General features: G+C 40.3%; 1 protein-coding gene across 12 annotated transcripts in view; it reads left to right on the top strand.

Annotated features, from left to right (window-relative positions):
• Positions 1–24,213, top strand: part of rims1a (regulating synaptic membrane exocytosis 1a) — a 109,679-nt gene that overhangs the window by 61,385 nt on the left and 24,081 nt on the right. For 8 of the 12 annotated variants that reach the window (XM_069689820.1, XM_069689824.1, XM_069689828.1 and 5 more), the window contains exons 6-19: positions 351–1,009; positions 8,538–8,578; positions 9,708–9,821; positions 9,955–10,054; positions 10,804–10,927; positions 12,375–12,392; positions 13,756–13,802; positions 15,452–15,567; positions 15,661–15,791; positions 16,076–16,247; positions 17,462–17,615; positions 17,982–18,038; positions 23,198–23,363; positions 23,891–23,995. In XM_069689820.1, coding sequence (XP_069545921.1) covers positions 351–1,009; positions 8,538–8,578; positions 9,708–9,821; positions 9,955–10,054; positions 10,804–10,927; positions 12,375–12,392; positions 13,756–13,802; positions 15,452–15,567; positions 15,661–15,791; positions 16,076–16,247; positions 17,462–17,615; positions 17,982–18,038; positions 23,198–23,363; positions 23,891–23,995 — 2,004 coding nt within the window. The remainder of the gene's footprint in view (positions 1–350; positions 1,010–8,537; positions 8,579–9,707; positions 9,822–9,954; positions 10,055–10,803; positions 10,928–12,374; positions 12,393–13,755; positions 13,803–15,451; positions 15,568–15,660; positions 15,792–16,075; positions 16,248–17,461; positions 17,616–17,981; positions 18,039–23,197; positions 23,364–23,890; positions 23,996–24,213) is intronic. The other 4 variants (XM_069689819.1, XM_069689821.1, XM_069689823.1 and 1 more) reach the window with 4 other exon arrangements.

Consider the following 24,213-nt stretch of genomic DNA (forward strand, 5'->3'; position numbering starts at 1 on the left):
CTGGCTCCCAAAGGGAATAGGAGATGATATTCTGACTGTTTTATTTATGACCAAAACACTGTTATGATTAGTTTGGGCACTAAGTGCAACCCCTTCAAACCCCTGTGCCTTTATCCACTATTAAACTTTAGCCCATGTGCTTAGACCATTAAAATATAATTTTATGGCTGGTGGAAGCTAAATGGATATGATTCACATTACAGTAACCTGTATAACATGAGAATAAGCCAGACTGACTTTGTGAACTTCTTACTGAACAATTCTCCAGGTTTATAAATACCTAATCTGTCAACAACACTCACCTGTATTATGTTCTTTCCTCCGCTGTCCCCTGATCGATTTCTCCCCAGGAGAAATGGACGGGGAGGTGGAGCAGGTCGGCGGCAAGGCCAGCCCAGACTGCAGACTCAGGTCTCCATGGACCGCGACCTCCGGGGGGAGTCCAGGGAGCGAAGGGAAAGCCGGCGGCTGTCAAAGGGACGCTCTCTGGAACATGATCCCGTGGGAAGTGGCGGAGTAAGACGGACAGAGGAGGGTGGTTACCACCACATGGACCATAGCGGTGCCCCCCCTCGACAAGCAGGGCTGGTCCCTCCTGGAGGTAGGGGCCACCTTGTGCAGGGAGGAGAGGTCGGGGACGGCACTCGGCCGGGACAGAGGACGGCGGGCGGGGTAGGCGGGCCACACGAACACACTCTGTCGCAGCAAGTTCCTCCCCCTGAACTCAGAGAGCCTTCCAGTTTGGGGCCCGGCTCAGCACCCGGCCAGTCACCCGTAGTGAGAAGGACCAAACGGGAGAAGGCTGAGAGCATGCTGCGCAATGATTCTCTCAGCTCCGACCAATCGGAATCTCTGCGTCCGCCCCCGCCGCGGCCCTACAAATCGAAACGTGGATTGGGGGCCGGAGGGAAGAGGCAAACCAGCGTCAGCAGTTCGGAGGAGGAGGGAGGGACCACACCTGAGTACAGCAGCTGTGAGGATGCTGAGATCGAAAGTGTCAGCGAGAGAGGTGAGAAAATATCAATCCTCACCTTCTGCTCATGAAAGAGAGAATATAGAAAGTATTGACACCTGTCTGTTCATTCTTTTGTTTATCCATTCTTCACGAGATATCCGAGGTAGTTTTTATTTGACCAATTTTTAAGCCTCGTCTGTATGGCACTTTATTACACTGCTCACAGGCCACTGAAAATATTAATGCCTACTTATATCTTTCAAGTCACATGTTCAAATGAGTGCTCTAAAAACCTGCTATAGTATGATCATTTCCACCCACATTTTTTGAGGAGTCTAAAAATGTTTCAAGTTTCATCTCCATACTGAACAAGCAAACAGCCACGTATCACCAGCCCTTCACATTGTCAGCACCCAGCACTTAAAGCAGTCAGGAAGTAGACATAACACACTATTCAGCCTCTTTTTTTTGTTAAATACAAATTTACAAATGAACAAAAAACAATAACTAAACTGACAAAAAATGTAACATTATTAACATAAATTTATATTAAAATCCGGCTTCTCAAAGAAAAACTTTCCAAAATGTGTATTTATATATATCTCATCATCAACTACAGGTTTTTTTTTTTCAGCTTTGGGGAGCTCTTCCATTTCCTTTGTGAAATGCATTGTGGGAAAACAGGTTTCACCAACTCCAATATGAAGCAGTCTTTTTCAGTGTGAATACTCACCACACTGAGAACCTGCCGAGAATTAGTAGGCTACATTGGTCGTATTTGGGAAATGGCTTTGAATGGACGTTCATTGGCGACACATCACACAAGAAAGAAAATAATAAACTGTCGGGAGATTTCCTTCAGGTGGAAGCATTCAGGTACCACGCATTTCGTCATGATGGACAACGAAATGTGAAATGAAATGGGTGCACAGGAACCAAGTAAATACATAGCTGTTTCTGGACGTAACTAGTTCAATGAGTATGAGCGTATTTTGTTTCTTTCATCGGGGGTAGGAGGTCCCGTTGGGCGTTGGCCTGCCCCCCCATGACATGGTAGTGGAAACACCGAGATGTCACTGTAGAAGAATTGGCACAAGATACAATGATTATGAAATATGCAGGCAGGGTGCTTCTGGCATGTCTGTGTTACTTTATATCTGTGGTAATGCTTCCAAGTTACAAAGATAAGGCACCCAAACATTTAAAGTGCCTGTTGCCCAGATAGTGAACCCTGGAGGACATCGTGTTAATGCTGATTAAGTTTTATTTCGTTACAGTTCTCCAGGAGCACAGTGGACAGTGCACCATGTAAATGAGTCTGATTAGCCCATTAGCATTAAGTATATAAAAAAAATTCCACACTCATCACTATCAAAGAATTTACAGTAATTTATTCCACATTTAACACCATATGCATGTTTAATTAATGTCACCTGTAAGGCATGGGACATTTCCACTGTGTGTGTGTGCTTTGTTGTGTGTGTGTGTGTGTGATTTTGAACACTCCCACTCCAACACTACACTATGGGATGTGAATGTAAGAAGTGGGGAGAGCTGTTCCGTCTCAGTGCGTCGTCTTCATTCACACTGTGAATCTGGAGACGTCTCCCTGCTTTAACTCCGTGTGTTCACTCATCACAACAGGTAAGACTTCTCTGAGCACTTTGAGGAAATACGCCGTGTTTCTATACAGCTGCGTTGAGCGTGTTACACACCAAACTTACTTGAGAGCACCAGGATCTTATCAGCGCTCTAAGTGGAGCATTTGATATGCGTCTTTCTGGTTGTGTTAGCAGAGATGCTGCACGTCCTGCCACGCTCTCTGTAGCCAGCAGTCTGAATGTCAAAGTGAGCAGCTATATGCAGTAAACCGCCTCGCATATTAACAACTGTGTGCCCGTGTGTGTATCTGAGTGTTTTCCTGCATGTCATATTGTATTTTTTTTTTCAGCTGGAGCCCAGGGGTGTGTGTGTGTGTGTGTGTGTGTGTGTGTGTGTGTGTGTGTGTGTGTGTGTGTGTGTGTGTGTGTGTGTGTGTGTGTGTGTGTGTGTGTGTGTGTGTGTGTGTGTGTGTGTGTGTGTGTGTGGGGGGGGGGGTCCCACACTGAACGTACATGTGTATTGCATGTTGGTGTGTGTGCGATGGGACAGCTTGACCCCGGTTGCTCTCAGGGTTGACCTCATGTGGCTTCACACATCCGACTATGTCCCTGAGCCTGAGGACAGACAACTGTTTGCACTCTAACCTTGTCATGTCCAAGCTGGGTTATGTCACTTTACTACCAACCATTCCAAGGCTCTCAGGGTTACTGCTATGTATCCAAATGTGGTATAAATAAATGGGCGCAGCTCGAGGAGATGTGAGCTTTCACTCTTCTTTAATTCTAAAGGAGGCAGCAGCTCGTAACCACCGGTCCGATCTTCTTGCAACTAATAATAACGCTGCACACAAAAAAAAAAAACGTTTACATTGAATAAGCCTTGTGGCTGTAGGTGACAGTATTATTGAAACAAGATTTGGTGTCTTTGGTCATCGTAATATTAAGATTGTAGTAAACACAATGTTTTCCTGCAGGATGATAATGAAAAACAAATATATTGTGTTGCATTAGTTGAGTCTGTAAAACCTTAGAAAGAGGGAATGCTCTGTAAAGTTTTACAAAGTACAAGTAAATTAGTAGTTTAGTAACTTTTGTGTGACTGCTTGTATTTTGTTCTTTGTCCCAGTCAGAAGAGGTCTGAAAGAATCATAATGTTTTCGTGAAAGTTCATTGCAAATGTGACACATTCAGACTTAATATGGAACTGAAATGAGTTGTTCTTGAATCTTGAGAAACTGTGTGAAGTGCTCCCCTGACCACAGTGGATCTGATGAGGGATTGTCGGTTTGTTGGTGTCAACTTGTCTTTGCTAGTTTCAGACTGACACAGTGGTCATTTTCCCATCTAGCACCCAGGTTGTTGAAATGTCAAATCTACTCGACCCCAGATTTTGTCATTGAATAGGCCAGCGGGACGGATTGCTGCAGATTTTAGGCTACAGTCACATACCTTTTTATGAAAGCATGATAACATAACATATGGTACACATAGTAAACCTGCAAAAACAAAAGCATGTTAAAATTGTTATTGTGCCTTTGTTAGCATGCAGAGGAGCCACGAGGCCTGCAGACGTTTAGTCTTGTTGAATTTTACTTCCCAAGAACGTTTGTTGAGGGTTACAGATTATATTCATTTTACTTTTATGACAAATGGATGACTATTTAACTTTTTGTACACTCAATAATGATACTGTTATATATGTATGAAAACAGTTTAAATGACTTCTCCAAAAGGTTTTTATTTTACTTTTTAATGATTGCTGATTCAAAGTCGTTGTTCGCTCCTCTTGTTATTTTCCACAACATGACAGTTCATGTTCTTTAACATAATCACTGCAGAATCACCCTGATCGTAGAAAACAAGCACATTGGATCTGAGCGTCACCTTCACAACACCGATAAAGTGTGATGCGTTCTTTGTTAAGTTCTTTGGTGCTTTCTTTGGATGAGAGGGTGCCTGCAGCACCAGCCTACATCCGGACCGGGCACTGTGACATCCCTCAAGTGGAGGTTTAGGATGAGAGCGTTCTGTCTGACCAGGTTTTAAACACAACTTTGTAGCAGCGACACACTGCTTCCTTTTTTAGCTTGAGACTGAGACCGGTGCAGCTCTGAGATGGTATTCCTGGCAGCTGAGATGTGTGCAGGCATGTAAATCATTGTTAGATCGGGGCTGGAAAACGCACACGCACACGCACACACACACACACACACACACACACACACACACACACACACACACACACACACACACACACACACACACACACACACACACACACACACAAATATGCAGTCAGTCACAGTACAGTAGATCCTATTATAATCTGTGTAAGTATCCTCCTACATACAAACAGACACTCATCAACTCATCCTTTGACAGGAAGGAAGGAAGGAAGGAAGGAAGGAAGGAAAGAAAGAAAGAAAGAAAGAAAGAAAGAAAGAAAGAAAGAAAGAAAGAAAGAAAGAAAGAAAGAAAGAAAGAAAGAAAGAAAGAAAGAAGGGACAGAGGAAAATGCATGTGAACCCTGGTGAACAACTTCCACTATTTCACTCCTTATCCAAACCTTTTCTGGCATGTTAACCTTTTAGCACCCAAATTCTTCAGCAATTACAAGACATGTTTAATTTATCATCTTCTATAGATTGTCTATTTTTCATTGATAATCCTCTTCTGATTATATGTCATATTTTATGTTAAAAGCCAATAAGGATCCCCTCTGTGACCCCACACCTCCCCCCTCTGGTAATGTGCTAGCGGGCTCCACAGACCGAGATCAAAACTGAAGGTTGCAGGCAAAAAGTCCTTCAACAGTCGTAGACATAGAAAAACAATAAAAAACGGCGGCCGTGTACTGTGGTGGAGAACTAGTTAGTCCCATTGTTACAAGTAATTTACATGCCTCAGTAAACATGTACAATCTGATTTTGTTGTAGCATAACTGTGTCTGGTCGCTTGGCAGAGATACTTGTTTGTATTTTATAACAGAATATTTTCACTTTTGATGTTACGAGAGGAAAGTCTGACCGTGTAGTTGGTGTTGGCTGAGGTTACACAAGTGCAATGAAGTCGTGAGCAAATGCTACACGGGGATGTGGAATTATGAATGAGGCTTTTTACAAGATTTTAATTCCTAACCTCAGAAATACGTTAGCGTTAGAAATACCATACATGTATCTATTAAATGTTAAGTATTAAATGACCTTTAATAGACTTTGGCTAAAGTGTCACATCCACGTTTACTGGATTTTGCCTGTATTTCGGTGTTACGTAACATCAAGCTGGATATCCTATTGTGTTCAAAACAAATTCTCAGTCATTACTCATTGTTTACAAGTGTTAAAATGGCAATTACACTAACTTGGATACATCATGAACGTGACATAATGCAAGGCTACGTTTGGAGCTTCAGTCAGCACAGTCTCAACCATCCTGTTTTGGATTTTGAAAAGGTTACAGAGAAAAAAGAACCAACACTCCTGCAAAGGTAGGATAGATAATTCAGTTGTGGTTAGGGATGTAGTCGATGGTTAGTTTACATTCCTTTTTATACTGTTTAACTGGTTCAATATGGGTCATGTGATACTTTTATATATTGTCAAGAACATAAAGACAGCTCAAAAATGTATTACAGGAGGACTTATTTCACACCTTCTTTGTGTTAATATAATATGCATTAAACGTATTATATACAATCGTTTTTAAAAAAGCCAGTGGCCCCTCATAGTGTCCTGACCCCACAGTGACTTTGATCGCTTTATCTTTTTCTCTCAGGTGCTTGTAAATGTAGAAACACCAGAACACACATGCACCCATGTGGCCCACCCAACGCACAAAGTCACGTTCACGCCCGAGTTATGAAACTGAGAAGTGGGTTTGTCTATCGTCAGAGCGTTTGCTTTAAGATTACATAATGTCACTATAAGTTGTCACAACTCATTAACCTCATAGCCTCCTGGCTCCTAGGAACGCTTGGCTCTGTTTTACTCTGTGTCATAACAGTGTCGTTGAGGTCCTGCACACATTGCAGAACCGCCCCCCGGCCCATGTGTACAGAGGAGGCTGTGGGTTTTGGACTAAAGGGGGAGAAGCATTAAAAATAATCTGAGAGAAATAAAGAAAAATGGGATGTGTTTGTACACATTCATGTCCAGTATATCATAGCTTTATTATTTGAAGTGAAACTGTTACACTACCATTACAATACCAAATTAGAAAAACATAGAAAAGAATGTGTTTAAAATGATCCTTACTCCAAGCCCATTTTTGCTTTTTCTGGAGCTTTCAGCAGTGTATTACATGGTTTCCCTCTGCAGATGGAGGTCGCTAAGTAATCGTGGAAGCTCGGAGGCTGTCACTCGCAGCACTATTAGGGCTCTCAGCAAGCTTCTGCTGTTTATGAAGACCATGTGACACTGTTGAAAGCTTCAGCAAAGGCTCGTGAGTGGACCTTGAGTTAGGACTGCTGTTTCCAAGGCTCACAATCAAATCTCATGCCAACTGTAGAAATAGTTTACCAGACTTATTGAGTCTTTAAGGTCAATTTTTGGAATGTAGGGATTGAGTTACATTATATTTATATATGATATTGGCCGGCTGGTAAGCGTCTGGCTAATTACAAGTCCCATCACTGATCCGGGGTCAGGTTTTATCTCATTTTTAATAGGCACACTGATTACACATGTTTAAATTAAAACAATCACAAAATAATCATTGTAAATATTGAAGCGGGGAATAAATAAATTGCGAGAACAAATATGAGACAGACATGTTCATAAATGGAAAAAGGAGAAAATGTCTTATTAGAGTTATAAAAATTTGTAAAACTAACATTTTCCATTTAATGTTTAAATAATTGTCATTGATTCAGAATTTAAAGACAAAGAAAGGAAGCTGCATTATGAATTACTTATTTTATTTACTCTTTTTTTAGACTGACTTTACATCGACTCACTGTTGTAAATGCAATTTCTCAATAACTTCTTGAGGGAATTTCTTCAAACTTAACTGAAATGTTCAAGTGGACTCGGATTCATTGATTCTACATTGGGGTTCAAAGGTCAAGACCACTGTGACATCACATCTGTTTCATTCTTTTGAACGGGATATCTCAAGAATGCCTTTAAGGACTTCACTTAGACTCCAGAACAACTGAATCGATTTTGTGGGTCAAAGGTCACGGTGACCCTCACAAAACACATTTGTGGACTAATTGTGACAGCATCTTGCACAAATGTCTAATAGGACAAATAGATAAAGTGATGACATTATATATTCAAAAGATCAAATTGTTTTATAATGACCAATTTGCATTTCAACTTTTAGATTATGATATATAGCAGTTTTAAAATTGATTAGCTCATTAACTGTCCCTAAACACAATATAAGTCTATACTTGTTCCCTTGGCTCACTTATTGCTCTATACCCATCAGTAGTTTAATAAAATATGTATTTTATCTAACTCGATTGTATTGCTTGAAAATGACCATCATCACGAGGTCATAATTTACCAGCTTTTTTTCTTTAGCTTTACATCGCTGCATTACCCCTGGAGTAAATCCACAACATCTAATCTGTAAAGTATCTGGCAGGGATTTAAAGCATTTTGAAAGGCTTAGCCGTCCTCTGGTATCATGGCTGCCTCCGTGGACTACTTTTTAGGCTGAGTCCTGCTGCTGCGGTAATACATTTCTAATTCGAGCCCGGGCTTGAATATTCAATAAACTTAACCCTCTCGACTGTAAACAAACACTCTCTGAAGAGCTCCCAAATTTGGCTGCGCTGTGTATGAGAGGACTCAGCCTGGTATGTGTTGTGTATACAGTGTCTGCTGTATCTGTGTGTGTGTGTGTGTGTGTGTGTGTGTGTGTGTGTGTGTGTGTGTGTGTGTGTGTGTGTGCGTGTGCGTGTGCATGTATGAAAGAGCTCATCATCCCTGCTGCTACACACAGTATCTGAGCTGGTCTCTTTTGTCTTGCAGGCGACTGGGAGTGCTACCCACATGACCCCACCGTGTGGCCTGTAAGTCACTGATTTTTATAGGTAATAGGCGTGTCGACATTTATGTGCATCTATAATATGTGTGGGTGCTGTCAGGTTCTCAGCTCTGTGTGATCACTTTCCAGTCGTTGCCTTCTCTACTTTTCTTGCATCCTTTGTTGTCTTTCTGCTCTCTTGTTCGAAAGTTCTGATGCACGTGCTCACTATCCATTTTTGTAATGCAATTTGTTCCAAAGAATCCAGGGATGTAAAACACATGACTTCTTTTGCAGCACATTCCCAGAAATGAGCCGCCAGACCTTTGGTGTTTACGGCATCAGCAAACATAAAGGCTTTTAGGAATTCACTGTTAATGTACTAATGTGTTATAACCATTGGTGTTCATGGGTAGCAAACAAAGCAATATTAGATATTTCATTATATTATGTTTTTTATTGTAATATTATATTAATATAATGCGTCAATTATTTTAATCTATTTTCTTGCCTTTTTGTTTCTCATAAAAATACTGCAACCTTCAATCCAGTGTAATCTGAGGGAGAGAAGTTGCATCATTCAATTCAATCATTCAATTAATCTCAGAGTACCTACCTTATAAATTATTGAAATAATATCAACTGTTACCTTCTGACAGCAGATTGTTTATGTTCTATTCTCAATGCACACATGAATTTCATCCCATATCACAAAAACATGTGAACTCTGCTCTTCAGGAATACTTTGATTCGCCCAATATGAGATGATCCAGAAGTGACCTACTGGTTCTTACGTGACCACAGTGACCTCTGCCGTCTCTGTAAATTCACTTGTACACATGGTTACGTGCAGTGATGTAATGTATTTAATTTCTAATCTTTGGATAATTCCAAATCTTCTACTTCCGTTTTGACTAATGGATGTTAGTTTGTGTGACTATACAAGTGTTACACCACAACTGTTGCTGAAGTAATCAGAAATACATTTATTTATTAATGGCACAGAATTTGAGGGAAACGTCTTTTAAAAAAATTGGAAAAATGAGGCTTTAAAGATTTTTTTAAATTAGTAACCTTCCTTTGTGTTCATGCTTACATATATGTTGAATTGTGTGTACATTTGCATATATGTCTTTGTCCCTATGTCCATCTTTGCATCCTGTCTCCTACTGCAGCATCCTGATACCTGGCAGCCGTCCAAAGAGGGAGACCATCTGATCGGACGAATCACCCTCAGCAAGAGGAGCGCTGCCATGCCTAAAGAAGCAGGAGCTTTGCTGGGGTTAAAGGTCAGACATCACACAGACAGACAACGAGTTACCCGTGTGTTGTTGGGGTTTTGACTATTTTTTTGGTGTCGTTTCCATCTGTTGCGACGGGAGTTTCTGAACAACTCACCTTCCTCTGTCTGTTTCTCTTCAGGTGGTGGGAGGCAGAATAACTGAGTCAGGGAGATTAGGTGCCTTCATCACCAAAGTCAAGAAGGGAAGCCTGGCTGACGTTGTGGGACATCTCAGAGCAGGTACAGACTAAACTGTCACAGCAGTCCGGACGTTGCAACTCCTCTGCAAGGGCCATGATTATTCAAATATAAAACCTTTAAAAGCACGTCTTAAAAACTCCTGTTTCCTTCTCTTAAAAGCTCTTATTTCATATCATACTATTATAGCTATGTTGTATGTTAAATCTGAAAATAATTCACTTTTATAGTTTCATAGTTTCATATTTGTAATTAGCTCTTTGTCTCTATGATGATACTATGAAAAGTACAAGGCTGGCAATATTCTGTATGTTTTTAATATTCAACAGAACTGTTAAAAGCCACACTGCAGCACAGACACATGTTTCCTCATTGCTATGAACCCACGCTGTAGTTTATTTTGACGAAGTCGCATAAAAAACAATTGCGCTGCCTCAAATACTCTCTTCAACTCCAAATCAGCATTAAGCTGCCGCTGGAAATAGTCCCCTAAAAATACACTATTTCGGTCTGTTTGTTAAAAACTACAGTAACAAGCTATTTTAGAAAATTACTTACTTAAAAAATATATATATATATATTTTTGACCTGTTTTCAAAACTATGCTGCATTCAACTGAAACAAAGTGGATTTGGACTTTGTACGAAAGTATTTTTGGGGGAATTAATTGACAATGAAAAAAACTTAGGCCTCAAGCCCAATTAGGTTAAAGTCAGATTTGGTTGTTTTGCTTTTAACAGAAATTCAAGCAAATATTTTCACATGTATTGTACGTGGATGTCTGATTTCAGGAGATGAAGTTTTGCAGTGGAACGGGAAGCTGTTACCGGGGGCGACCATGAAGGAAGTTTACAACATCATCCTGGAGTCTCAAGCCGAGCCTCAGGTGGAGCTGGTGGTATCCAGGCCTATTGGGTAAGTCTGGACTGAAACACATCCGTCACTTTGTCAGCGCCACATGTGCGACCCTTCAGTCTTACCAGTCGGTCACTAGTCTATGTTTTGTGTTGAACTGGACCCTTGTTTAAGTCGGCAGTGTTGAATGATGCTCTGACTCAGAGTTGGCTGACCTCAGATCAGACAGGAGACTGGGACACATTTATATTACGACCGTGCAGCTACATTCAAAACATGAATAAGAGCCAGCCATTACCTGCTGCTGGGGTTTGCCAAGTTTTGGAACAGGAGATTTCCACTTTGTCTCATATGTCCCCTTTAAAAAAGCACTTCTATTTATTTGTAGGATGGCATAAAGTTAATTATTATCGACCAAATAAAATTGGGTCCATAAAAGGAAAGAAGCAGCTGTATCAGTTCTGTTTGGTTGATGCCTTGTGAAGATTTTGGAGGGTAGTATAGATGACCTGCTGTTTGATTTTTAATTATTATTGTACACTTTTGAGTCATCAATGTGTTTATGTCAGCCAGTAGTTATATGTTCTCTATAATGATGCTAGTCTATAAAGAAAACTAATTCAGGTGTTATTGATTGGAGCCTTTAAGTAATGGTGTGTAGTCTTCACTCTTGTGTTAATTGCATTCATTTGAATAAAGCAGATATATTTATATGAAGCACCTATGAGGTGAAGTGGGCCTTCGGCAAGGATTTCATCATTTCATACACACAGGCAACATCTGTGCAGATCAGCAGCCTCATAACTTCACTCTTTAATTTTGTTTGAATTGATCCATTTACAGCTCTCAGTTTTTCAATATCCCAAATTAATGCTGATAATTGAAATGTGTTTCGTTCATGCGAAAGGGTTTAAACAACTGTAGAATGCATTTGATTAATATCACATCTGGAGGATAAACATACACTTATACACTTATCTGCTGAACTGTGATGTGACTTTAGAGAGTTTATTGAAATTAATCCATAGCCTTTAAGGAAAGTTCCCAGGAAATGATCAGGAAAATATGGCACCTTTAAAATAAAATGATCAGCATGTGTTCAAGAATTTAGATGTGAATTCCATTGTACATATTCATATACAGTATTAATACTAAGTTGTATAAATGTCTTTAGTTTTATCCAGTTGTCCATTGAAAGTAAAGACAGAAGACTGGAAAGCTGTGTAGAATCACAGTAATCTTCTCACATGCATTTTTACTGCTCAGGATATTCAAGTCCAAGTGACCTCATAGAATACTGAGTAACGAGGGTACAAGTTGTGCTTCAGTGTTTCAGAGAAATGATGTTGTTGTGCGAGTGATCAGGTCACTCCACTGCGTTTATCTTAGACATACAGTATGTTCTAGTAAACTGCTCCATGTTGCAGCTGTCAGCTTTAACCTCATTTGCTCTTTGATGGAAAAAAAAAGCTGAATGTATTAATTTCTCTCCAAAACACTCGCGAAGGGTGTATAGAAAATATCAGTAAGTAATCTGCCCATTTTATTAGGAACCCTTAATCCTCTCACGCTTCTGGAAACTCTTTTGGTTTTGCTGGCGCCATTTTGCATCCCTAAATGAACTGAACCGAATCCCTTTTAGTAGCGAAACCAATTGATGCAAATGTAGGCTTTTGTAAAAATAGAGGCATTATGTCCTCCCCATCTAAATTAAATAAAAGTTCACTGATGGGATTCAAAATGGCCAATGGGAAACATCCATCAATGAAGCAATGCTTTTGCAAGTTTTTAAGCTGTCTATGCAGCATCTGGTTAAGTCTAAGGAATCCCAAAGTAAAAAAAAAACGGCACTTACAGTGTTCCTGTTACCTTAACTCAGATTGAAAGTTGGAACAATGGCATTCATAGTGCAAGCTTTATTTAATTTATTTCATCTACATGTTTTTCAATTTTTGGTTTTGGAATGGGCTCCAAGGCAACCAACGGTCCATGAAACACTTATCAGTTTAATGTTTGACTATAAAATCAAAAGTTTGAATATTACAAACATGAAATACATTGAAAAGCTTATTTGCTTTCTCTCCAAGACCGAAATAAGATGATGATCTCATCGTTTTATGTTCAGTACAGCGCTGGAGGCCATTAGCCTAGCTGCTACTCATGTTTCTGCTCGGTTAAGCTAACCAGGCTTCAGCATCCAGACTCCAGCTCTGTACTTAACGCACGGACGTGTGAGTTGTATCCATCTTCTCATTTAACTCTCAGAAAGAAAGTTAATACGTTTGAAGGAACATTGAATATCAGTGTGTTGCCCCATGGGTTCCTAAACAAGTTTAAACACTGCCTCCTTATGTGCCACAACAGAAACCTCCACATATCAGTGGTGGGACTTCAAGTTTAACACGCTTCTGTTTTCTCCTTTTTAAAATGTGAATTTAAAACAACAAATTACGCTGATAAGTGTTCCACAGATTACCATGCTTACTTTATATTACATCGAGCTGGTGCAGTGCATTCTGGTGTTTCCCACGGGTGGTGGTGGACAAGAAAAGACAATGTGGTCAGAATTCAGCTATTGGTTTTTATATTTCCACTCCTGATTGGGCCAACGTAAACATCTGAATGAGTCTGGGAAACACTGCAGTCACGAGAAGAGCTCGGCTCTACACACACCTCCCCTTTTTGCTTCTCCATGTTTTCAACCTACACGATACATTAATCTGAACATCCAGATGACTTTTGATGACAGTGCTACTTTCTCTCATTGTAATAACTACTGTAAGAATATGCATGAGTGCCTGAGAGTTAGTTTTTCTTCTAACGTTGTTACATCACACTTCGATGCCAGTGTGAGAGTCACTAACGTGTCCTTGCTGTTTCTTTTTCAGTGATATCCCCAGAATCCCCGACACGTCCCACCCTCCATTAGAATCTAGTAGGTATTTCCCCTGGGATGTTGGCACATCTCTGTATTTGTATATATGTCTGTCTGTCTGATTATCTCACAATTAGGATTTGTTTTCTGTTATATAATTGGAAAAATTAACTTTGTATTCCTGCGTGTGGAATGTTCAGGTTCAAACAGTCCACTGAGATGCCAACCAGCAGTTGTACTTGTAGGATTTGGTCTTATCTTAACATAATATATGTGTTAAATGTGTGGAAAATAGAGATAACAAGGTTTGATTGTGTTCTGTGCACTTAACATGAATGAATTGTACAAAAAAGGAATAGTTCAACATTTGGGAAGTTTGTTTCCTTCCAAGAAGGATATGATCTGTGAACTAAGCGCGGAGCTGGAGATGAAGAGTCAAACTCCTTCAAAAGTTTAAAAACTCACTGCCGACAAATCTAAAGATGACCAATAAACACGATGTTTAACCCACAAACACAAAAACTTTTCAGTTCTGGCTTCTTTTACTTCAGTCCAAGTAGCAGTATCCCACTTTAAGCATAGTTTAAACTTTAAACTTAGGCAACAGAATGGCAGTGTTTTAGAATTAAATTATTAATATTGTAACTTATCCACTGAAATGCATTGTCGTGTTCCTCTGCAATTTTAACAGCTTGAGGTGGAGACAGTTTTATGTGTATATGCAGTTATGTAGTTGAATGTAAAGCAACATGTACTGTATGTAAAATCTTGAACTTGAACTCCAGCTGTCAGATGAATGTAGTAGAGGAAGATGATTTAAAAAGTAAAAATGTTGTTAGGTTTAACTTTAGTACAGTACTGGATTTCAGGTACTTAGTTACTTTACACTGCTGATGGTTTTAAGGGCAGCTACATGCTGGAACTGTCTTCATAGACACCTGCCAAACATGTATGAACTATTGTTTGGTACTAATTGAGATTTTGTCGTGATTATTAGTGAACGTTTGAAGCTCTGACCAAATCCATGGAGCTGTTTTATCCTGCTTCCTCTCTTATGTTTAACAAGGGGGATTTCCTAGTGGTATCCATAATCTCATCTAACTCTTGGAAAGAAAGACAAATAACATGTCATTTAAAATGTTGAATGCTTTCTTTAATTAAACTCATTGAAGTTGAAGTGAACTTTGCCATTGACAAAGTCCTCATATCAGGGACTGCTGTGTTACAGCTTTCAAATAAGGCACAAGGTTTAAGTCATATTTGACCAACCACACATTGTTCCTGTGTGGAAAGACATTGAGTTTGACTTCATTTTTCATGAAAGTGATGTCTGGTTCCCATGTAGGCCGTTACTTTAGATGATATTTGGTCATACAGCCGGTTATACGCTACACGTACAGTATGTATGTTTGAGGCTCCAGTGCAGCTAAACAAAAGCCTGCAGACTCAAAGTAGGACAGAAGCTTGGTAATTTGTCATCCTGACAGGTTAGCTGAGGGTTGCTCTGTGCTCTTTAGGTTTTCAGAGGAAAGGATCACTTAATATCAGAAATGACGTGCGTATGAACACTTGTTGGGATCTGGACTCAGACCAGGATATATTTTCACTTTCGCTCTCGTCTTGACTGGACTTTTTTTTGTCCCTTTGAAACACAGCTGGCCTTTCCTTCCCGGTGTTTCCAGTAGTTTCTTTTCTTGTGTCTTTTATAGCAGGTTCCAGTTCTTTTGAGTCCCAGAAGATGGAGAGACCATCCTTAAATGTCCTATCTCCCTCCAGTCCCGGGATGCTCCAAGATGCTCCACAGTTATTGCCAGGACAACTCTCAGTGAGTGTGCGCACTTTGACTGTGCCGGCCGCCTTTTCATTTGCTCAAATGAAGACGCAGCATCAGACTTGTTTGTGTGTGTTTCCCACCCAGGTGAAGCTGTGGTATGACAAAGTGGGTCACCAGCTAATAGTCAACGTGCAGCAGGCGGTGGAGCTTCCTCTTCGGCCCGACGGGCGTCCCAGGAGCCCCTACGTCAAGATGTACTTCCTCCCTGACCGCAGGTATGCCAAGCAGCCCCTCACAGAGAGTCCTGCTGGTAAAATAAATGAGCTATGTTGCACTAAAATAAAATTTGGGTGGTCAGAAACAGGCTCGCATAAATCAAAACCACAAAATAGCCATCAGGAACAAATTCAGTATATCTCCTGTAGCCGTGAATATGGGTCTGGCCTCCCTCCATAAAGAATCAGTTGTTCCATCGTACTTGGCGTAGATTTGGGGTTGATTATAATTTTAATTTTAACCACTGACAAGGAAAATTGACTGTCTGTGTTGTTTAACACAGTGACAAAAGCAAACGAAGGACAAAAGCCGTGAAGAAGACCTGCGAGCCCAAGTGGAACCAGACGTTCGTCTACACTCACGTCCATCGCAGGGATTTCCGCAACCACATGCTGGAGCTGACGGTGTGGGATCAGCCCAGGTCACCAGAGGAGGACAGCATCTTTATGGGAGAGGTACCACACACACACACAAAGTCAGGTTGTTTTACTTTACACCAGGCTGGTGGTGAGTGTGAAGCTGAATTCTGGTGTTCGCCTCGGTGGCAGATGATCAGCTGCATGTGGTGGTCATCAAAAGTGCTTGTTATTCTTGCTTTCATTATTTTTATTTGGAAGTTACCATGTTACCAATATTAAAAAACATTGCAAATATTATCATTTAATATATCAAGTTAGGTTTTTTTATTGCAAATACCTTTGGATACATTTTGTGGTTTATTATTATGTTACTACATCTCACGTTTTACCTTTAAAACTCTTCATCATGTGTGACGTGAAAATTCCCAATTTCTACCCAGTTGTGTCCCAGTCAGACAGACTGTAGGTTTCCTAAAACATCCGACACGTCACACATGAATGGCTCTGCACGGGCTGTAGGCCGAAGTGCTTTTAACACAGGACAGCAGAGGAGGAAGTTGAACCAGCATCTTGATAAATAAAAATGTACTTTGCTAGCATTTAGCATTGGAGCTGTGGGTGTTGAAGTAGTACAACTTAAACAGAAACAACATGTTCTACGCTGAGTTTCATCAACCTCTGTACTCCTCTATTTCCACAAGTTATTTTGTGGGTGAAGTATTTTGTAAAAGTTTGTAACCTGCCATGCTGTTATCTGGCAGTAAATTAACTATTTGAATCATCAGTGTTTAGGGAACAACTTTAATCCCAGCAGCTGTAGGGAGTTTTCATCATCGAAGATACTCTATTAAACCCTCTGTGTGCTTCCTGCCAGGCTCCAAACGTCAGAAAAAGAGTCAGCAAAGAACTGCTGAGCGTACAGAAGTGGAGTTTTTAGGAGCTAAAGAGAGAGATTATTTTTTTTAAGGAGCTGAAGACCAAGGCAGAGGAAATTATATTTTTCACTTACACAAACTCAACAACAAAATATTTGCTCCGTGCCTGGTTGGTGAATAAATTGTTTTTTGCTAAATTGACTTCATAACAGAAAATATTTTACTGTCTTCAAAAACTCAAATAGTTCCACTTAAACCCCTCCCAGAAAAAAAGAGTATTGCTTCAATACAAAGCTTGAAATACTTCTTTGCCAAAAAGTTTTACCGCTGGGTGCCAAAGAGCAGATATTTGAGCCGCACATGTAAACGCTCTCCTCACGTATTTCCACGTCAGTCAGCAGCATTTACTTACTGCTCGGCTTCTGACCGGAACAGATCCTGATCGAGCTGGAGACGGCCTTACTGGACGACAAGCCTCACTGGTACCCGCTCCAAACCCACGACGTCTCATCCATCCCGCTGCCCCGACCCTCCCCCTACCTGCCCCGACGACACGCACACACAGACGCCCCCGGCAAGAAACTGCAGCGTAAGTCTGCGGACGTCTCTGATTGTGTGTATCGATGTGCAGTCTCTGTCATATCCTCTGTGTGAGAGCGTGCATGCTTCACTGTGAAGGTGAGGAAAGCGTTTGTGAATGGTTTACTATCAATGAGCAAAGTTTAACATGTATGTCAATGTAAACGTCTGTTTTCACTGCTCCTCTCTAATGCTGCATTTGTGCCTGGATGTGTGCACGCGTATATGTGTGTGTGTGTGTGTGTTTGTGTGTGTGTGTGTGGTGTGTGTGTGTGTGTGTGTGTGTGTGTGTGTGTGTGTGTGTGTGTGTGTGTGTGTGTGTGTGTGTGTGTGTGTGTGTGTGTGTGTGTGTGTGTGTGTGTGTGTGAATGTTTAGGTTCTCAGCGTGTAACAGAGGCTGAATTTGATGAGGGTACAGCAGTAGTATCGAAAGGTGGGTGGGGACTGTTTCCTAGTATTACATGCAGTGTTTCTCACAGCTTGTATTTTTATTTGTTTGTTTTTTGGGGTTTCTTGGCAACCGGTGAAGTTTGGTATCTCTTTTCATTTTTGCCTGTGTATTGTGTATTCAAGTGTATTGAATAATTTTGTGCTGAAATTTAGTCCATACATCACTGACAGAAAGCTGAAAAAAGGCTCAAATTTGGATGTGGAAATTAGTTTCATTGTATTAAAATGTAGCTAGAAACTGTTTTTAGCAATGATTTTAAATATAAAGTCATCCACAGCTCTTTATATGACATCAAATCCTGAATCATATTAATGATCTATTGGTGTAAATCTGTCTGACTGTAATCAAAAACAAAATACTTGACACTGAGCTGAAATGCAAATCAACACTAAACAGAGATAACAATAGGTAGAAGAGAATATATAATATATCAGTGTATGGGAAACACTGTCATGTTGTAGACTATGTGTTGGCATTGGGCAGAAACCATCCAGGACCCAAGTATCAGCCAGGCGTTGTTCTACTTTGGAAAAATGGTGGGAGTCTCATTAGAAACAACACTTTGAAGTCAGGGAACTTCAGGGAATATCAGGGAATTTTAAAAACGTTTTTCCAGACAGGGAAAGTCAGGGAATTTGATCATTTTTGTGGGCTAAGTCCTAGAATATCAGGGAATTTTGTTTGCATGTTTCAATTTTAGTTGCCATTTATCAAAATGTAATATTTTCCATGTATATATCACTGACAGAAACTAAGAGTGTAGATTATCAGGTTGCGAGCTATGATTACCGTTAATGTTAGATAAAGTCTTTACCCCTGAAACCAGTATATAGACATGGATGTAATTCCTTTCAATATCGCCACAAACAGAGGGGCATGTGGCAGCCCGTTTTTAACACAAACGGTGCTATTTCTTGTCCGCTCAGCACAATGGCAGCAAGTTTTTCAGTTTATTATAAGTCATGGAATTTCAGCTTTTGAGAAAAGGCAGGCAATTTGACATTCGACTTCAAGTGGGAACCTTGGTTTAATATTAGCAAAGTAGAGACTTAAGTTCTGCCATGTATGTTGAAACACAGAGCTTTTTGTTTTGTGTGTGTATTACCACCGTGTACTCTAAATGTCTGTGTCTGGGTGTTGTCTGTATATGTTAGAGTTTGACTAGCATATAGACGTAGGCCGGAAATGAATCTCAATTAATTAATTTGTGTCTTCCAAGTGTGGAAGAAAAAAACCTACTTCTGTTTAATTATTGATTTTAATTTCCAGTGTTTCAACAGAAACTTTTTCCCAGAGTATTTTATGGTCTAAATGTGTTTTACCCTGACAAGTAAAATTTTGGTTTGTAAATCTAATCAAATTCCACATCAGTTCAAAAACTTCAATGTGGAATTTTAGTGATGCCTTCCAATTGGTTGTTTCTCAGACTTTTCTCCCGTTCAGATGTAAGTTAATGGCATTTTTTTGGATTCAGCTCACAGGCTCACCTTCTATCACAGACTATCTTATATATTAGTCGAACCCCACTGAGTGTCTGTGTTTACTGTTAATGAGCTCCTGAGTTAAATGGAGAGACAGACGGGGAGGATAAAAACAACACGTCACTTTGACCAACTCTTTGTTTAGTTTCTGTGCATGGTAGCAATACAAGGAAAACCTTGGTAGCGCTTTCGGAAGTAACACTAACTTCCTAACACTAACAAGCTTTGAGAGGCTTTTCTGTTGGAAACGAAGCCAACGACCTTGGGACCAGTACAAAGACTTACACAGTCGCACAGATCGCTTCAAGGCTGATCAGTATTTATATTTTTATCTTCAGAGATACTTCTGCTACACCATCAAAGAATAAATGTTTTTTACTACGTTTAAAAAAGATGGAACACAATAATGAAACAATGGCTAGCTGCAGTTCTATTATTAGAGTCATCTTTAAATAGTTACTCAGATTTTTTTCTTGCTGTTGGCGTACATAATTTTGTGTTATCCTGTGCTCTATTTAAAGATTAGTAGGCTCTATACTATTACTTTAAGCTGCTATTGGTATTTTAAATGTACATGTTTTGAGGTAACAGACTATTAGTATGATTGTATATGTACATGGTTGTAGGTAGCCGTTTATTATCATAAGCATGCTTTCGCCGTGTACAATTTACTATTGCAGCTCGCCTTGGCTGTTATAACCATGTTTTTATATTCCAGGAAGCTACTCGCAACATTATCAAAGCCTTTAGGAACTTTTTAATACTTAAAGGCCTACTTCTTAAAGTTTCCCCGTTTGGATAATGGTAGTTATCCTGTATCATCAAAACAGTCCAGGAAGCTTCAAACACAAAGCTGCAGACCCAATAATATGCAGGGATCATATGGATTATTATAAACTCAATATAAACTAAAACATGTGCCTTGATAAACCAGAGGTCTGAGCTTTATGATGCAGATGACAAATGTACTACATACTGCTTATATGGTACCACTTTCCTGAATCTATGAATGCTGCTGTAGTGAAGGAATTTCCCCTTGGGGATTAATAAAGTATCTATCTATCTATCTATCTATCTATCTATCTATCTATCTATCTATCTATCTATCTATCTATCTATCTATCTATCTATCTATCTATCTATCTATCTATCTATCTATCTATCTATCTATCTATCTATCTATCTATCTATCTATCTATCTATCTATCTATCTATCTATCTATCTATCTATCTATCTATCTATCTATCTATCTATCTATCTATCTATCTATCTATCTATCTATCTATCTATCTATCTATCTATCCATCCATCTATCTATCCACCTATCTATCCACCTATCTATCCACCTATCTATCCACCTATCTATCCACCTATCTATCCACCTATCTATCCATCTATCTATCTATCTATCTATCTATCTATCTATCTATCTATCTATCTATCTATCTATCTATCTATCTATCTATCTATCTATCTATCTATCTATCTATCTATCTATCTATCTATCTATCTATCTATCTATCTATCTATCTATCTATCTATCTATCTATCTATCTATCCATCCATCCATCCATCCATCCATCCATCCATCCATCCATCCATCCATCCATCCATCCATCCATCCATCCATCCATCCATCCATCCATCCATCCATCCATCCATCCATCCATCCATCCATCCATCCATCCATCCATCCATCCATCCATCCATCCATCCATCCATCCATCCATCCATCCATCCATCCATCCATCCATCCATCCATCCATCCATCCATCCATCCATCCATCCATCCATCCATCCATCCATCCATCCATCCATCCATCCATCCATCCATCCATCCATCCATCCATCCATCCATCCATCCATCCATCCATCCATCCATCCATCCATCCATCCATCCATCCATCCATCCATCCATCCATCCATCCATCCATCCATCCATCCATCCATCCATCCATCCATCCATCCATCCATCCATCCATCCATCCATCCATCCATCCATCCATCCATCCATCCATCCATCCATCCATCCATCCATCCATCCATCCATCCATCCATCCATCCATCCATCCATCCATCCATCCATCCATCCATCCATCCATCCATCCATCCATCCATCCATCCATCCATCCATCCATCCATCCATCCATCCATCCATCCATCCATCCATCCATCCATCCATCCATCCATCCATCCATCCATCCATCCATCCATCCATCCATCCATCCATCCATCCATCCATCCATCCATCCATCCATCCATCCATCCATCCATCCATCCATCCATCCATCCATCCATCCATCCATCCATCCATCCATCCATCCATCCATCCATCCATCTATCTATCTATCTATCTATCTATCTATCTTTAATCACTGTGCCTTCAAACATCAGCTGATAACGATGACTCTTTTACACAAGTCATTCATGGGGTTCCACAAGGTTCGGTGCTCGGTCTGATTCTTTTCATAAGCTTCTCTTATGCAGTGTCATTAGGAAACAGTGGATACATTTTCCATTGTTATGACAATTATACCCAGTTATATCTAACTATGAAACTGGATAAAACAAATTCATCGGTCAAACTTCAAGCATGTCTAAAAGATGTAAAGTCCTGGATGACCTGTTTTTTTTTTTTTTTTTTACTTCTAAAAACCTCGGAAACTGTTTATCCACCGATATAGTTACTCTGGGTTACATTGCCATGGCCTCCAGCCCCACTGAGATTCTTCGAGTTATTTTTGAGCAGGATATGACATTCAAGTCACACATTCAAAAATTACTCGATGCAATTATTACTTTCAAGCTAGACTTGTTATTCGTTGTTGTGAGGATGCCCCGGTGGCTCTCTGAAAAACCTCCAGGTGATACAGAATGCTGATGAAAGAGAGCTGGCGGGTTGGCAAGAGAGCAAATTTCTCCCATTTTTGCTTCTTATCATTGGCCTATAAAATTTAGAACACAATTAAAATGTCTGCTCCTGATACTCAAAGCCCTTAATAATCAAGCTCCATCTTAGTACCCTATCAGCTCAACAGAACGCCTCGCTCTCAGACTGCAGTCCTGCTTATGGTTCCGAGAGTTTCCAGGAGTAGAATGAGATGCAGAACCTTCAGCTTTCAGGCTCCTGTCCTGTGGAACCAGCTCCTAGTTTGGGTTTAGTTGGAGGTAGATTCACTCTCTCTTTTTTTAAGATCCATTTTAAAACTTTCCCTTTTTGATAAAACTTACAGGGCTTCTAAACTGACCCTGAACCATCCTCTCAATATACTTTCCCTTACTCTGCATTTTCCTCAACTGCATGTTGTTTCAACTTTTCCTTTAACACTGACATATTATTGATGTTAATATTTTAACATTTCTGATTTAAGTTGGTTGTCTATTATTTTATTCACTGCAATTGTAAAGTGCACTTTTTGTTTTAATATTTCTTTGATATTAATATTTTAATGTGCCTGTGGCTTTTTTTTGTGTGTAAAGTGTTTTGGGACCATGTTCCAAAGGGATTTTGCGCTGTAAATAAAATTGACTTGAACTGGTCATTTATTCAATCAGATTAGTTTATGGTGCCGTCTTGAGTTTTCCCAACGATAAAGTCTATTTGCCATGATCTAATATATGGATTCTGTGTGTTCATCCGTGTTACTGGTTCTACCCAGCAGCTGATGGGCGTGGCAGGGAGAGGCAGAGGGAGCCCACATCCACCCTGGAGGTTCCCGACCAGCAGAGGACACCCTCCCATCACATACGTTCCCGCTCGGTGTCCCCGCACCGGGAGGAGCTTGGCCGCATCCGGTACCGGCCGCCCAACGTTCCCACCCAGAGGTGAGGATTGAAAAAAAAAGGTTGTGTTCATGCCACAAATGCTGCTCAACACACTGCTTTGTATGAAGACTGTTGGTCTTCAAAGGTGGGCGGCATGACTTCATGTCTGATAATGACTACTGATGAACGACCCATATGAGCCTGCTGGGGGAACTTTGGTCTCTTGTAAGAGGAAAAAGCAACATACAGCAGAGAGAAAGAGAAGAAATGAGATAGTTTGCTGGAAGCTGGCAAACTGAGTCCATCTACTAATGAAATGTCGGATGCAGAACACACAGTGCTGCCAGCTTTGCTTTTACTGGCTGAGACAAATGAGCCCGACACAGAGTCTACTGCAACACAGTCTGACCACCAACCTCACATCAGGCTTTCTTTCCTTCCTTCCTTTCCTTTCCTTTCCTTTCCTTTCCTTTCCTTTCCTTTCCTTTCCTTTCCTTTCCTTTCCTTTCCTTTCCTTTCCTTTCCTTTCCTTTCCTTTCCTTTCCTTTCCTTTCCTTTCCTTTCCTTTCCTCTGCTCTCCCTCTCAGGAGTCTGGATGACGAGTTTTCTCATACTCGTCGTTCTCGTTCTCCAACGCGTCACTACGATGCTGCCAGAGGTCGCCACCAGGGGGATGAGTACCTGGATGACAGGTGCGTGTCTGTGTCTGAAATATAATTCGGCTAAATGTCGAGAGGTGCTTCCACTGTTTGTCTAAAAGATAGCCTCTAAATGTTTCATGGTGTGAGGTTATAGTTTTCTGTGCAGAACTGCTTCTGCTGCAAAGGTGTGAGAAGTGTGACTGTGTGTTCTTATCGCCAAAACTTCATTTTATCATTTCTTTACCATTATCTTTTTTTCTAGATTCGAT

This window comes from Brachyistius frenatus, unplaced genomic scaffold (assembly GCF_029030835.1).
Source record: "Brachyistius frenatus isolate BFR_SWC_R1_liver_20210118 unplaced genomic scaffold, ASM2903083v1 Contig_8, whole genome shotgun sequence".
Lineage (NCBI taxonomy): Eukaryota > Metazoa > Chordata > Actinopteri > Embiotocidae > Brachyistius > Brachyistius frenatus.